General features: G+C 35.1%; 1 protein-coding gene across 1 annotated transcript; it reads left to right on the forward strand.

Annotated features, from left to right (window-relative positions):
- The first annotated feature begins 8,120 nt into the window (after positions 1-8,120).
- LOC125842255 (ATP-citrate synthase beta chain protein 2-like) lies at positions 8,121-13,343 on the forward strand. The gene is made up of 16 exons (XM_049521523.1): positions 8,121-8,224; positions 8,337-8,439; positions 8,969-9,034; positions 9,160-9,283; positions 9,648-9,782; positions 10,126-10,186; positions 10,281-10,357; positions 10,777-10,932; positions 11,117-11,245; positions 11,333-11,465; positions 11,712-11,839; positions 11,978-12,083; positions 12,159-12,235; positions 12,350-12,420; positions 12,558-12,842; positions 12,957-13,343. Exons 1-16 carry the CDS (start codon positions 8,125-8,127, stop codon positions 13,030-13,032), a joined length of 1,827 nt encoding a protein of 608 aa, XP_049377480.1. The 5' UTR covers positions 8,121-8,124; the 3' UTR covers positions 13,033-13,343.
- The last annotated feature ends 485 nt before the right edge of the window (positions 13,344-13,828 follow it).

Raw genomic sequence — 13,828 nt, forward strand, 5'->3', positions numbered from 1 at the left:
GTGGAATATGCAGGTTGTTCATCTTCCAATGGACTTTCGGGTTGAAATGGTGAATAGTACATGTTTTGTGACCAAAATAATGATATTGAGAAGTGTAATCTCAATGATGTTGAAAGAGTATTTGTGGGATACTCTTCCTCCAGCAAGGTTTATCTGGTGTATAAAAAATGTGTGCATTGAAAAAGATGTTCATGTGATTTTTGATGAGTCTGGAAGAATTGAGAAGTAAGTTGTAAAACAAAGAAGATTCTGAGATGGAAGAGATGTTTCAGATTCAAAGAGATGATCTAAACAATGACCTTGCTGAATAACATCTTTTTCATGAATCCAGCAATCTCAAGGAAGCTGATGCAGATTATGAACCTGATGAGGGACTCGGTCCTGTAGATAGTGTTGAACAAAAATGATGCAATTAAAACTAATAATGTAAATTCTGAAGGTGAGAATGAAGAAGTTGATCAAGCTCAGTTTGAAAAAAGCAAAGTATGACACTCGGCTCCCAAACAAGTTAATAGGTTGTCCAAGTTACTCTTCAACAATGGCTTCAAAAGAGGTAAAATTGTCAAAAACCCTCTTTTTGGAAAGGAATTACTGATCATTCAAGTGTATATCGATGATGTCATCTTTGGAGCAACCTTTTGAATTGTTGTGTAAAGAGTTTGCCGCATTCATAGGTAGTGAGTTCTAAATGAGCACAATGGGAGATTTCTTCTTAGAGCTACAGATTCAGCAAACCTCTAAAGGCACCCTCTGTTGTCCAGAAAAGTACATCAATGAGCTGATCAAATGGCTTAACATACTTGAAGTCAAGACAATGATAAAGAGGGGTAATGTCATCATGAAGTTTTGCAAAATGGAATATCAAGTGGCTGGCATCTTCACTGAAGCCCTAAGCAAGGACCAGTTGTATACTCTCATAGGAACTTAGCTACAGAGAAGAAAATAGCACAACGTTTAGGGCAATTGATGTCTGATCAAAGACAGGGACCTGGTACCAGTTCAGAGAAGCTGCTAAAAAAAATTTCATGTTATGGATGCCTAGATAATTCATACTCTCATGGGCACTAACTTGAAGCTGGATGCTGATGAACCTGGTTCATAGACTCCATTCTTGTACAAAGGAATCACATTTAAGGGCTCCTAAGAGAATCTGAAGACACTTGAAGAAAACAGGGACCTGGTTTTATTCTGTCCATCAGCAGACTTTTTGATTGGAGGAACAGGTGATGCTGATTATGTTGGGTATCAAGTTGATAGAAAGAGTACCTCAGGATTGGCTTATGTTCTAGGCTGATCTCTCACTCATGGGGAACTAAAAGGCAAGATTCAGTTGCTCTTTTAACAACTGCGGCAGAGTATGTAGTGCTCGTTCAACAACTGAGGCAGAGTATGTAACAGGTGAAGCTTAAAGTGCTCAACCCTTGTAGATCAAGCAACATCTTGAAGCTCTTAGAAGATCTGGCTGAGATAATCAAACTGAAGTTGGGAATGCTGAAACCTTCTTGAACGGATCTTGTCTGAAGCAATCAACTCTCTGATGACTATGCAAAGGGAGCAGATATCCTTACTTTTCAGTTATGTATGTTTTACCAAATTCAGTTTCATACCTTTAATAGGTATACACACATGGCAAAAGGGCTGAAGGAAAAGGGAGGTTAAGACAGATCTAGGCAATCACATTCAAACTACAGAGAGGGACCCGGTCCGTTCTCGAAGGTTAGCACTCTTAACATTGCAGTTTGAATTATGCATGAGAACCGTTGCAATTGCCACATGTCTGTCATTCAGGTATCTGACCGTTGTCCCATCTTTTGAATACCAAAAATGACACTTTTTTTCACATAATACACCCTTTCACTTCCTTCATATTTCACCTTTCTTTCCATCTCCCCAGAAAATTAAAATCCCTTTCCAAAAATCAGAGTCTTTCAAAACCCTATTTTCTCCTCTCTCAAAAACACTTTAAATGTTGAAACCCTTTGTTCCTACTAAAGAATTTTCGAATGGAGAAATGTTTTAGTGTGATGAGGGATCAGGTCTGAAAAAAAAAGGGTAATATTCTGAAAGCTCAAAGTATTCTGAATATGAGGGTGTCTGAACAAAAAAAAAATGAAATGAAAAATTGAAATGGTTCCTCAATTATTGATCTATTCATCTCGGAGGCCTTGAGTAAGTTTAATCTTACTAATCTTCTATCATGAGAAACTCAGGCTTGATATGGAAGCTATGACCGCTGCTCCTGCTAACAGGGATACTAAAATAGTTTGGCTCAGCTTCTGGAGGAACAATCAGAAGGATCAAGTTAAAAAAAGAAAAAAATTGACAGCCAAGCATGCTGAACTTTAAGAGAAGCTTCTAAAAAACCATGCTAAGGGATATGTTCTACTAATTCTATTATTTCCATCCCTTGCTCCTAAGCCATCCCCTCTCTCCCTAAATTCCCATGTCAGTCCTTATTCCTCTTTTCTATCGAAACTCGGTGGGTATTGCCTTGGTTTCTCATTCATAATGATGTCTGCAATGCTTTGATGGCTGATATTTTATTTGTGAATGAAAAATGTCTTATTTGCATTGGCGTGTCTCATCTTTATGCATTTTTACTCATGCTCAGTGTTGCCCAAGTGGCCATGAATTTGCTTATACTACATTTCTGGTAACTTGGTTTACTGTTTTAACCCTTTTTTATGATGTCAAAAGAGGGAAGATTGTTAGGGTATGAGATCAATGATGGTAATCAACGATGTTATGAGATTTATGATGACATGCTCATGCCGATAGGGGGAAGAAGTTGAAAGTCATCATCAAAAAGGGGGAAAATGCTATTTTGTTGTTGATGTGAAGTTTTGATGATTTGACAAACTTCGGGAATATGCAAAATGATGACCAATCCAATTATCTGAAGAGGCATGTTGATAGGGGGAACTGGTGAAGGGGGAAGAAGGTGAATAAAGTCTGTTATCATCAAAAATGGGAAAAATACTACTTTGGAGCTGATGTTAAGTTTTGATGATTTAACAAACTTAGGGATCTAACAAGAGACCAGATCCATGAAAGGGTCTTCTGGTATTGGGACTGATGAAAGGGAAATGAATGAATAAACTCAGCATGAGGAATATTTGTGTGTCTTCATAAAAAAGGGGGAAAATGTTATATTCTAGTTTTTTGATGATCCTCACAAATGCAGGGACCTGGTCCTTGGCAGAAGACTTCCATCCAGATTCAAAATGGTACAAAGCTGTAAAGTTAGCTTTACAGCTGTCTTGTCAGGTTGGTTAGTGAGATGTGGTTGGTGCATAACCTTTCATGACAGCAGGCTTTCAGCCAATGGCCTTGTCCCAAGGGTTTGTCCATTTTGATAATAATCTCTTCTCCTAACACAAACCCAAGTTTTGGCAAACAAAATTGTGAATTTCTAAAAATTCATAAGCTTAAAAAGAAAAGGCCATCTTTAAGGAAGAACATTGTTAATGCTCAACAAAGGGACCTAATGAAGTGCTTAAGCATCTTTATTGTATGTTGAGCTTTGTGTCTTATGTGCTTAAATTGTAAATCTATTCCTAAGCTATAAAGGAATTAGATCTTTGTTCAGTTCATACAAAAAGTCTAAATCAATCAGGTTGAGTGGTTTAGTGGGCAACATTGTTGTTGCTTAGTTGAATTCTAAATCATCTAAGATTTAGGTGGATTAGTGGGCAACATTGTTGTTGCTTAGTAAAAATCTAAATTGTCCAGAGGGTGGTGGTTTAGTGGGCAACATGTGTGTTGCTTAGTTGAAGTCTAAGTTATCTAAGAGGTAGGTAGCTTAGTAGGCAATAATGTTATTGCTTAGTTTCTTTCTTTGTAGTAGATGTGCTACATTGAGGGGGAATGGATTTAGTGTTAAATTCCTAGGTTGCAAGAGTTTGTAATCTGAATTGTTGCTCCGTTTGAGTGAAATGGAGTTTGGGTTGAAATCCTGTGAGGGCAGGTCATGGTTTTCACTGCCCTTGAGCAAGGGGGTTTCCACGTAAATCCCTTGTGCAGATTTTACTTTCTGCCATTATTTCAGTTACTGCTTTTGTTAAGTCAAGGGACCTGGTCCGTTGACGTATAGTGGACGCGTACTACTGTTTGTACTTACATTACTGTTCTTACAGTGTCAAGGGACCTGGTCCATTGACTCCTAGTGGACGCATATATCTTAACAAAAAGACAACACATTACCACAAATGTTTTTATTTTTCATGAAAGAAAAATATATTTTTCTTCCATATTTGGTTTATTCTCTCCTTAGAGGAAAAGTTTGGAGATCTATAAATTGAAGATTCTTATTCTCATAGCATATAACAAGAACATCCACAATGTAGTCAATAAAGAGTTTTGTTTATAGGGAGATTTTCCCTCAACATTTTAATATTTTCTTTTTATTAGTTTTTCATATGTAGGTTGATTGGCTAAACCATATAATAATATTATGTTTTTTAGTATAAGTTTTTGTCTGCGCTCTAAGAACTTTCGAAACCAACATCTGATTGATAAATCAGACGACAAATAAAAACATACTAATAACATATTATTAATATTGTTTGGTCAAGCGACCTACCTATTGAAAACTAATATTAAAAAAACATAAATATTGTTTCATCCTCTTTCTTTTTTTTCTGACATTTAAACTATTATTAGTATTTCGGAATTTGAATAAGTTGGAGCAAAAACAAATACTAAAATACTCCTATAAATATATATTATACTATACTTATTATTTTCACCTATTAAATAATCAAAAGGCACTTCTAAAATGTTTAGTTAAAATGATATTATTATTAGGTATATATAGTAAGAAAATAGAGTGAAAAATGAATGGTCAAAATAGATCAGCCAAAGAAAAATAGAAAAAAAAATTAGGACGTCCATCATTTTTGTCAACATCAAGTCGAAGCCAACCTTCCGATCTACCTAACCCCCGCTCCCCCCCCCCCCCCCCCCCCCCCCCCCCCCCCCCCCCCCCCCCCCCCCCCCCCCCCCCCCCCCCCCCCCCCCCCCCCCCCCCCCCCCCCCCCCAACTTCTTATTTTAGCCATCCACTTTTTTCAAGTATATTAATACTCCCTTCATTCCGTCTTTATTTATTTGTCAAATTTTAACGTGACACATCTATTAAAAAGACAATAATTGATATAGTGATTTATATTTTCACTCCTATTAATTAATAGAATCTCAAAAATATTTACTTACTATATTTTTCAAAGACACTAACTCAGTGTTAATAAATAAAGGGTATAATTAAAAATATTGCTCTCTCTTAATTTGTCAAAAATAACAATAAAAGAAAAAATTAAATTAAAAAATATTTGATAAGTAAATAGGGACTGAGGGTGTATAAAATAGTAGTGGTATATTTTTCCTGCTTTCAATAAATCATTTTTTAAAATTTGTTTAACTAAATATTAGTCGAGTACAATAATAGATGTACATTATTCATGTTCAAAATGGGTACTGGAATTCAAATCTAGTGACCTTAACATCTTGAAGCACACCAATGTTGTGAAACATAAATAAACACATATATACAATAATAGACTTGGAACTATTTCTTTTATTCTAATTTGTTAACACATGACACCTAACAACACTTAATATAAAGTTAGAATAATTACTGATGTTATGTTATTTGATATTGATTTTTCATCTTATGTTACTCTACACCTAGTGATGAGGAGTAATTGAGTGGATGAGAAGGTATTAAATATGAGGAATTTTCGTATATAGTGATAGTTTTGTTTTTAATTAAGAAATATTGTGATAATTTGTGTACTTATGAAATATAACATTAAAATATAGTAAAATTCTATCATGCATAAGTAAAATATAATGTAATCTTGCACAAGCGAAATATTGTATTCACACGCAAATAAAATATACTATTTTTAAACGGAAATGAAATACATTATATTGCATCCATATTATCATTGTATTTTCACTACATGACATTTGTATTTTATGAAATATACTTATATCATTACTAGAAATCACCAAATTTCCACCAAAAATCACTTTATGTGTTATTGTATTTTATATGATACACTTGTAATTCATGCTTGAAATAAAGAAATAATGTGTACCAGATGTATTTGCTACACAAAATTCAAACTCTCGTTATTTTTTAAAAGTACTACTATTTTAGGCCAGTATAGAAGCTATGTTTGTCATATAGGGTAATGTTTTCATTAAATATCTCACAACGGTTAAGCGTATACTCTTATTTATAATATTGGATAATTATCACGGTTAGAGTTAATAGCATGTTTGTTCAAATTTCTTAAAAGCCAAAATTACTGTTTATTATTTAGGTGTTGGGCAAAAAAAAGGAAGAAAAATGTACTTTCGGATAATAACTATAATATTTTTTTTCCTGTTGTAGTAAAGAAGTTACAAATTTTAGAGGCGGAAATAAATTAAATATTGAAAAAAACGACACTTTTTATATTATTCGACTAAACACAAAGTAATTATCTAAAAAAATAATCTGACCAAAAAAAAAATCTAAAAACAAGTAATTGTTGAAAGCTTGGAAAAGAGGATAGCTCCAATTTGGCCATCATTTTTTAAAAAGAAAATTTGAAAACATTGTTCGTTTGTGAAATTTGGCCAATTTTTGAAATTTATCTAAAAGAAATTCAAGTTTGAAAAATTAGTCTAAATCAATTTTTGGGTGAAAGTTCACTTTCACTCATAAAATTTTAATTTTTTTTTTAAAGTAAAATATAAGAAAATTATTTGAACTTTCTTTTGATTTATATATGTATAAGGTATTAATATTATATAACAGAGATGTTCTGAAAAAACAAAAATCATAATTCTCTATTATTTTATATGGAAGTCAAAATCAAAATACTATAGTTATTAATCTATTATACTACAAATTATCAAAATCAAATTTTAAAATATTAAATTAATTTAATATAATATTTTTTTAAAAATGGACCGAACGGATATTTGTCCACTTTTGATGTCTTTTTTTTTTTCTCTAAAATTGAGGATATTGAAATGAAAACTACAAAAGACGAAAAATTAAAGTCTCACCAAAAAAAAAATGCAAAATGAGATAGTTAGATGTTCCCGACCTTTGATGAAGTGGAAGATTGGGTAAAATTTCAACAAAGCGACCCTNTTCAATAACCCTATAACTATAGTCATTTTTGTAAGTTGCTCATTAAATTATCGGTCAACTAACAACTGATTCCACGTCATAAGTAGACATACACATATATAGGTAAAATGTCACCTAAAACACAAAGTTTGGAGGATATAAACCAAATTAAAGCACATATTGATGCATTATGCCTAATTTTGTTGGTTAGGTACTAGTAGTATTGAATATATTTGTGTGTGTGGGGCAGCCCCTATTTGAATTCCATCCCTATGTCATAAAAACAATACTCCTTCCTTGTGTGTATATATACTAATAATTCTGGCCAACAACATTCTCCAACTAGTTCGGGGACTTGCCATTTCTTTCTTCATCTTCATCTTCATCTTCATCTACAGGTACATTTTCATTCTCTTGAATTTTTATCTTTTTTCCAATTTATGTTCCGATCTGGGTGACCCCTCTTGAATTCTTGATTCGGGGTTGTGTCTTTTACTTGAAAACGTTAAACGCCTTTCAATTCTTGTTTCGATGTTTCCGAGGTTCTTTTATTTGTTCTTCACTGACTTTTTCTCCCGCTTATCATATATACCTGGGATCTGCATTAACACTTGTTACAACTCTTTTCTCTTTTCATTAAAAGATCTCATCATTTTAGAGGTTCAGTTGTATTTGTTTCTCTTAAGGAAGGAAAGATCTACACAAACTTGTTTGGATTAAAGAATCAGCTTTCTTGTTCGTTATTGTTCCTTGTCATCTTATTTGTTTTGGAATGTTGCTGCTTCAATAATATACTTCATTTACCATTTTGTTTTTGAGCTAACTAATTTGTATACCATTTCGCGTATCACTACTTGGATACACATTGCCACTAGAATAGCTGTATGATGAAATGATTCAATAGTTATCTATTGATGTATTGTTTTGGCCTTCTGTCTGTGCAAGAAATTATCTGTTTATGGATGGTGTTGATGTTGGAATTTTGCAGTTGGCAAAATGGCTACTGGACAACTTTTCTCCAAGACTACACAAGCATTGTTCTACAACTACAAGCAGCTTCCTATTCAGCGCATGCTTGATTTTGATTTCCTTTGTGGTTCGTACTATGCCTCTGGTTCTTGATTTATTTACAGGCAGATATGCACACAATGATCTTGTTATTTTCAATGTGTTGGTTAGTGTTAATTTTATAATTTTCAAATTTTCAGGGAGGGAAACACCATCTGTTGCTGGAATTATTAATCCTGGTTCTGAGGGATTCCAGAAACTTTTCTTTGGTCAGGAGGAAATCGCAATCCCAGTACACTCAACGTGCGTCCTTCTTTTTGGTTTTTTTTCAACCATTGGTTATATTCCCATTTTATTATGATTTGGATCTCTAAAGGATGTCCATTGGTAATCTTTCTCAGCGTGGTCTTCTTTTTTGTTGGTCCCTTCAAGTATGCAATTTGCTTTTGTGTGGCTTATATTTAGCTCTCTGCTTCCAGTGTTAGCAATTGAGTTCCCTGGTTATGTGATGGATCATGTGCTAACTTTTAACTTAATGGTTCGTAATTAAGTCACTTAGCAACAAATGTGCTGTTAAATTTTCTTAGTTTGAATTACTTCAGTTAGTAAAAGATATAGAAAAATGTGTTGTTACATTTCCACAGCTTGAATTACTTCAGTGAGTAAAAATGCCCTAGTTCTGAAACTTTCTCCAACCATCAGATATATCATAATCCTGGCAGATATATTTGATCTATGTTGTCTTCACATACCTTTGTACTACTGGTTTCTATTTGGTTAATTTGGTGTCTTATCACTTACACTGATTATATTCTACATTTTACTTGTTCAGCATTGAAGCCGCCTGTGCTGCACATCCCACGGCTGATGTTTTCATTAACTTTGCATCTTTCAGAAGGTTGGTGCTCGCCACTGTTGTTGTTGTGCTTTCTTCCTTGAATTTTCCTTTTTCTCGAAGTGAAAACCTGAAGCTGCAAAAGATTTGCTATTGTATCTCTTCTTTACTGTCTTATTCATTTGCAGTGCCGCTGCTTCCTCCATGTCGGCTCTTAAACAGCCAACCATCAAAGTTGCAGCTATTATAGCTGAAGGTGTTCCCGAGTCAGATGCTAAAGAGCTGATTGCTTATGCAAAGGCAAACAATAAGGTAATATTATGTCATACCAATCAGGTTTATGCCTTTACATTCATTATCATTTTATTGGGGGTGGGGTAAGATTTTGAATGATAATGTATAATCAACTATAGGATAATCTTATGGATAATAAACTGAAGAAATTATCAATTACTTCTCTCACATTTTATGGTTGCCTCTCCTGGTGTCAATGAATCCCCCTTTCCCCTGTCCGCAGATTTTATCTTTTCTTTAAGATATAATAAAGAAATGGTAGAATGAGCTCTTAACAGATCATCAAGTGGAGCATTTTGGGTGTCAATAACTACCTCACTCTAGTTTACTGCCTTTATTAATTTCCAAATTTTATGGTGTATAATATGGTGATCTTCCTCAGGTGGTAATTGGTCCAGCTACAGTTGGAGGTATTCAAGCTGGTGCATTTAAGATTGGTGATACTGCTGGAACTATTGATAACATTATTCAGTGCAAACTTTACCGACCTGGATCTGTGGGATTTGTCTCAAAATCTGTGAGTGATTTTTAGAGCCGGTTTCGTCTTGTTATTTTAATAAATATTAGAGAAAAAATCTCTAATCAATTACACCTGCAACATTTTTCCCCCCTACTTTCTATTTTACTATCTCCTGGACTGCAATTAAGATAAGAAAATACTTGTGAGACACTTCGACCTACTCTAAAACTACTTTCAGAAACGTATCTTCACCTAAATTTAATGTATGCAACCATTCAAACATCCCTTTTACCATACTTTAATGCATGAAACCATGACCTCACTCTAATATATGAAGCTGAATAGTTTGAAAATAACATTTTCAGGTTTCAAGTATAATAACTTTTCTTTTGATGTACAGGGTGGTATGTCTAATGAGTTATACAATTCAATTGCTCGTGTCACTGATGGAATTTATGAAGGTTGGGCATTCAGAATTCTGAATCCATCTTATTGGAGCATGTTTATGTTGTTTTTATTGAGAAATAGAATATGAGTGAATTTTGGTATATGCAGGAATTGCAATTGGTGGAGATGTTTTCCCTGGCTCTACCCTTTCTGATCACGTTTTGCGCTTCAACAATATCCCACAGGTAATTCATTCGTATAGGCTACATTCTCCTATTAATATCACCAAGTTATCCTCAGGCCCTCGGTTTTGCTACTTTTAAGATCCTGATTGTTTTTAGTTTAAATTCTAATCCCCCATTGAACATGCCTAGAAAGAAGCCACTTTTTAGCTTTATAATCAAATAGCTAACATTCCAACCAACTGGCAAAAGTTTATCCCTTTCCACACACACACTGTGAATTTGTTGACTTTCTTCCTAATGTTCACCATTAGTATTTATGATTTAAGATTGATGTAATTCCACTGTTTTGATATAACTAGAAGCGCAATGGTGCATAAACAACTGATGTTTTGATATCTTGATGTATTTCCTGCTTCCATCACTACTTTTTCAATTACTAGTTCTTCGCTTCTTTTTGATCATGCTTTTGATATACTTAGGTTAAAATGGTGGTTGTTCTGGGGGAACTTGGTGGACGAGATGAATATTCCTTGGTTGAAGCCTTGAAGCAGGGAAAAATCAACAAGCCTGTTGTTGCCTGGGTTAGTGGAACTTGTGCTACGCTCTTCAAGTCAGAAGTACAATTTGGTCATGCGGTGAGTTCTATTTCCCTTGATCTCCGCATTTCCTAGAAACATGTTGCTTGTAGTATCTCGCGAAGATTGACAGATGTTTTGACGGAACTGCTTTTCTCCTTGTTCTCTTTTCTTCTTTTTAGAATAGGCTGGACAGTATAGTCTTTGCACATAAGTTTAACTTTGCATGGTCTTTGTCAAATAGGGGGCAAAGAGTGGTGGCGAAATGGAGTCTGCACAAGCAAAGAATCAAGCACTCAGAGACGCTGGAGCTATAGTTCCAACCTCGTATGAAGCTTTTGAAGGAGCAATCAAAGATGCATTTGAAAAGCTAGTGAGTCTCTTGATATTCAGCAGAGATTTTTTTTATGCCTTTTACTCTGCTTTTAGTTCTGACACCACTCCGTATTTGTTTTGGCAGGTTGAAGCAGGAAAGACTACTCCTGTAAAGGAAATTACACCTCCTCAAATACCTGAGGATCTTAGCACGGCAATTAAGAGTGGGAAAGTTCGGGCCCCAACTCATATCATTTCCACAATATCTGACGATAGAGGTATAGTTGGATTTGCGTATTTCCTATCTATGTTTTTTTTTTTACCCTACTTCCAGAGGATCAATAGTGTTCCCACTTAACTTCCTGTGTGACTCGAACCCTCAACCTACCGGTCGATGGTGAAGGTGCTCAACCACTTGTGCAACCCTCACTTGTCTCCTATCAATGATTAATGTTTTGTCTGGTGGCTAAATAAGAATCGGAAATGATGCTGATTGTGTCTACAATTTCAATTTCTGTTCACAGGTGAAGAACCTTGCTATGCTGGCGTACCCATGTCATCCATTGTGGAGCAGGGACTTGGTGTTGGTGATGTAATATCTCTCTTGTGGTTCAAACGTAGTCTACCACGTTATTGCACACGTTTTATTGAGGTATAGTTCTTACGGTTGCAACTCTATCACTCTTTCAATAGGTTATAAACTCTTATTTTTAACCATCAGTCTCTGCCAACGGCAATTATTCTGTATATAAACCTCTTAATTTACTTTGTCATGATTAATTCATGGCAGATTTGCGTCATGTTATGTGCTGATCATGGTCCTTGTGTCTCTGGTGCACACAATTCCATTGTAACTGCCAGGGCTGGAAAAGATTTGGTTTCCTGCCTTGTTTCTGGTACGTTACAGTCTGCGGGTTTCTAGATGTTCATTTAGTTTTCAATCAAAACTGGACTAATGTGTCTCTTAATAGGATTGCTGACTATTGGTCCGCGTTTTGGTGGTGCTATTGATGATGCTGCCCGGTACTTCAAGGATGCTTATGACAAGGTAAGGCTTATGATTTATGAGCATTCCCTAGGCACTCATCAGTCTAGAAGCAGTTCCTGCTGGTTTCTTTTGAGTCCAGATGAATAAATATTTTCAAATGTTTTGTGTTTGCAGGGTCTTACTCCATATGAGTTTGTGGAAAGTATGAAGAAGAAGGGCATTCGAGTTCCAGGAATTGGCCACAGGTAGCATATATTGTAGCTTCTTGATTATATCCTAGAATTGTAGAATTAAAAGATGTACTTGGAATTCTTTTGAACTTGTAGGGTTAGCATGCTTCTACACTTAATTTGACGTTCCACATCTACTTCTTGTGTAACAGGATTAAGAGAGGTGACAACAGAGATAAGAGAGTGGAACTACTGCAGCGTTATGCTAGGGAAAATTTCCCTTCTGTTAAGTACATGGAATATGCTGTTCAGGTTGAAACTTACACACTCTCAAAGGCAAACAACCTAGTCCTCAACGTTGATGGTGCCATTGGATCCCTCTTCTTGGATCTCCTTGCGGGCAGTGGAATGTTCACCAAGCCAGAAATTGATGAAATAGTGGAGATTGGTTACCTTAATGGACTTTTCGTGCTGGCTCGTTCAATTGGGCTTATAGGGTGAGTTGCATGATGGTGCTTAATCACCATTTTAGATTCACCGTCAGTAATTCTTGTTTATGATAGCTAGATTCTAATTCATTAATGATTAACGTGTACCTTTTGAAATGTCAGGCACACATTTGACCAGAAGAGATTGAAGCAGCCATTGTACCGTCACCCATGGGAAGATGTCCTCTACACAAAGTGAAGAGTCTCCCCATAACAACAGGCAGAAAGTTGCCTTCTCCCAATCTATAGTTTTCATTCAAACCATTAAGTTAGCCATTTGTTGTGTGTGAGTGTTTTGTTCATGTGTTAGAAAAGTTTTTCCACTACTCCCAAGGGCTCCTATGATGATTTTGTAAGTTGTTAGGGAGATTCCAACCAGATAAGTTATCATTTATGATCAATTCTTAGTTCCACCACTCAAGTGTTTGTTTTTCTCTCTTTTCATGTCATAAAGAAATAAGTCATTCCATTGTTGTACCTGATTTCAATTTTACGAGGAGATTCTTTCAATCAGTGTCTCTGCACTGTTTGCACTTTGCCTAAACGAAAATTTAGTAATTATATGTATTGAGAAGTGGATCTTGGCCCTAACTTTGATGCCATATTAAGAAATGGATCTTGAGTTCAATTCAACCCTAAAAGTTAGCTAGCTAATGAGGAAAGAATTATTCAAGCCTGTATAAGGAGACGACTCGTTTTTCTTTTCTTTTCTTTTTTTGCAAAAACAACACAAATCTCACTAGTTTAGAACCTAATTATATGCATTCTTGTGAGTTTTTGATATTATCTTTCGTACCAAATTTTGATATCTTGATACATGTCTCTGGTGCATCCAAAGATACATGAGGTCAAAATTAAGGTGTGATTTGTTCCACATACACTATATCCAAGTGGATTCTCATGTAGTTGCATAAACGGACTCTCTCTCATTTGCATCTCTCTCTATGTATCATGTATTTTAGAATGTATCTAGTATTTCGGATACATGTATCTAG

The sequence above is a fragment of the Solanum stenotomum genome, chromosome 1 (genome assembly GCF_019186545.1).
Source record: "Solanum stenotomum isolate F172 chromosome 1, ASM1918654v1, whole genome shotgun sequence".
NCBI lineage: Eukaryota > Viridiplantae > Streptophyta > Magnoliopsida > Solanales > Solanaceae > Solanum > Solanum stenotomum.

Bases quoted from the DNA above. Each gene is read 5' to 3' on its own strand.
- LOC125842255 (XM_049521523.1), top strand. From the start codon at position 8,125: ATGGCTACTGGACAACTTTTCTCCAAGACTACACAAGCATTGTTCTAC. The intron at 8,225-8,336 runs GTTCGTACTATG...TCAAATTTTCAG, and splicing joins TGATTTTGATTTCCTTTGTG to GGAGGGAAACACCATCTGTT. The intron at 10,187-10,280 runs GTTGGGCATTCA...TGGTATATGCAG, and splicing joins CACTGATGGAATTTATGAAG to GAATTGCAATTGGTGGAGAT.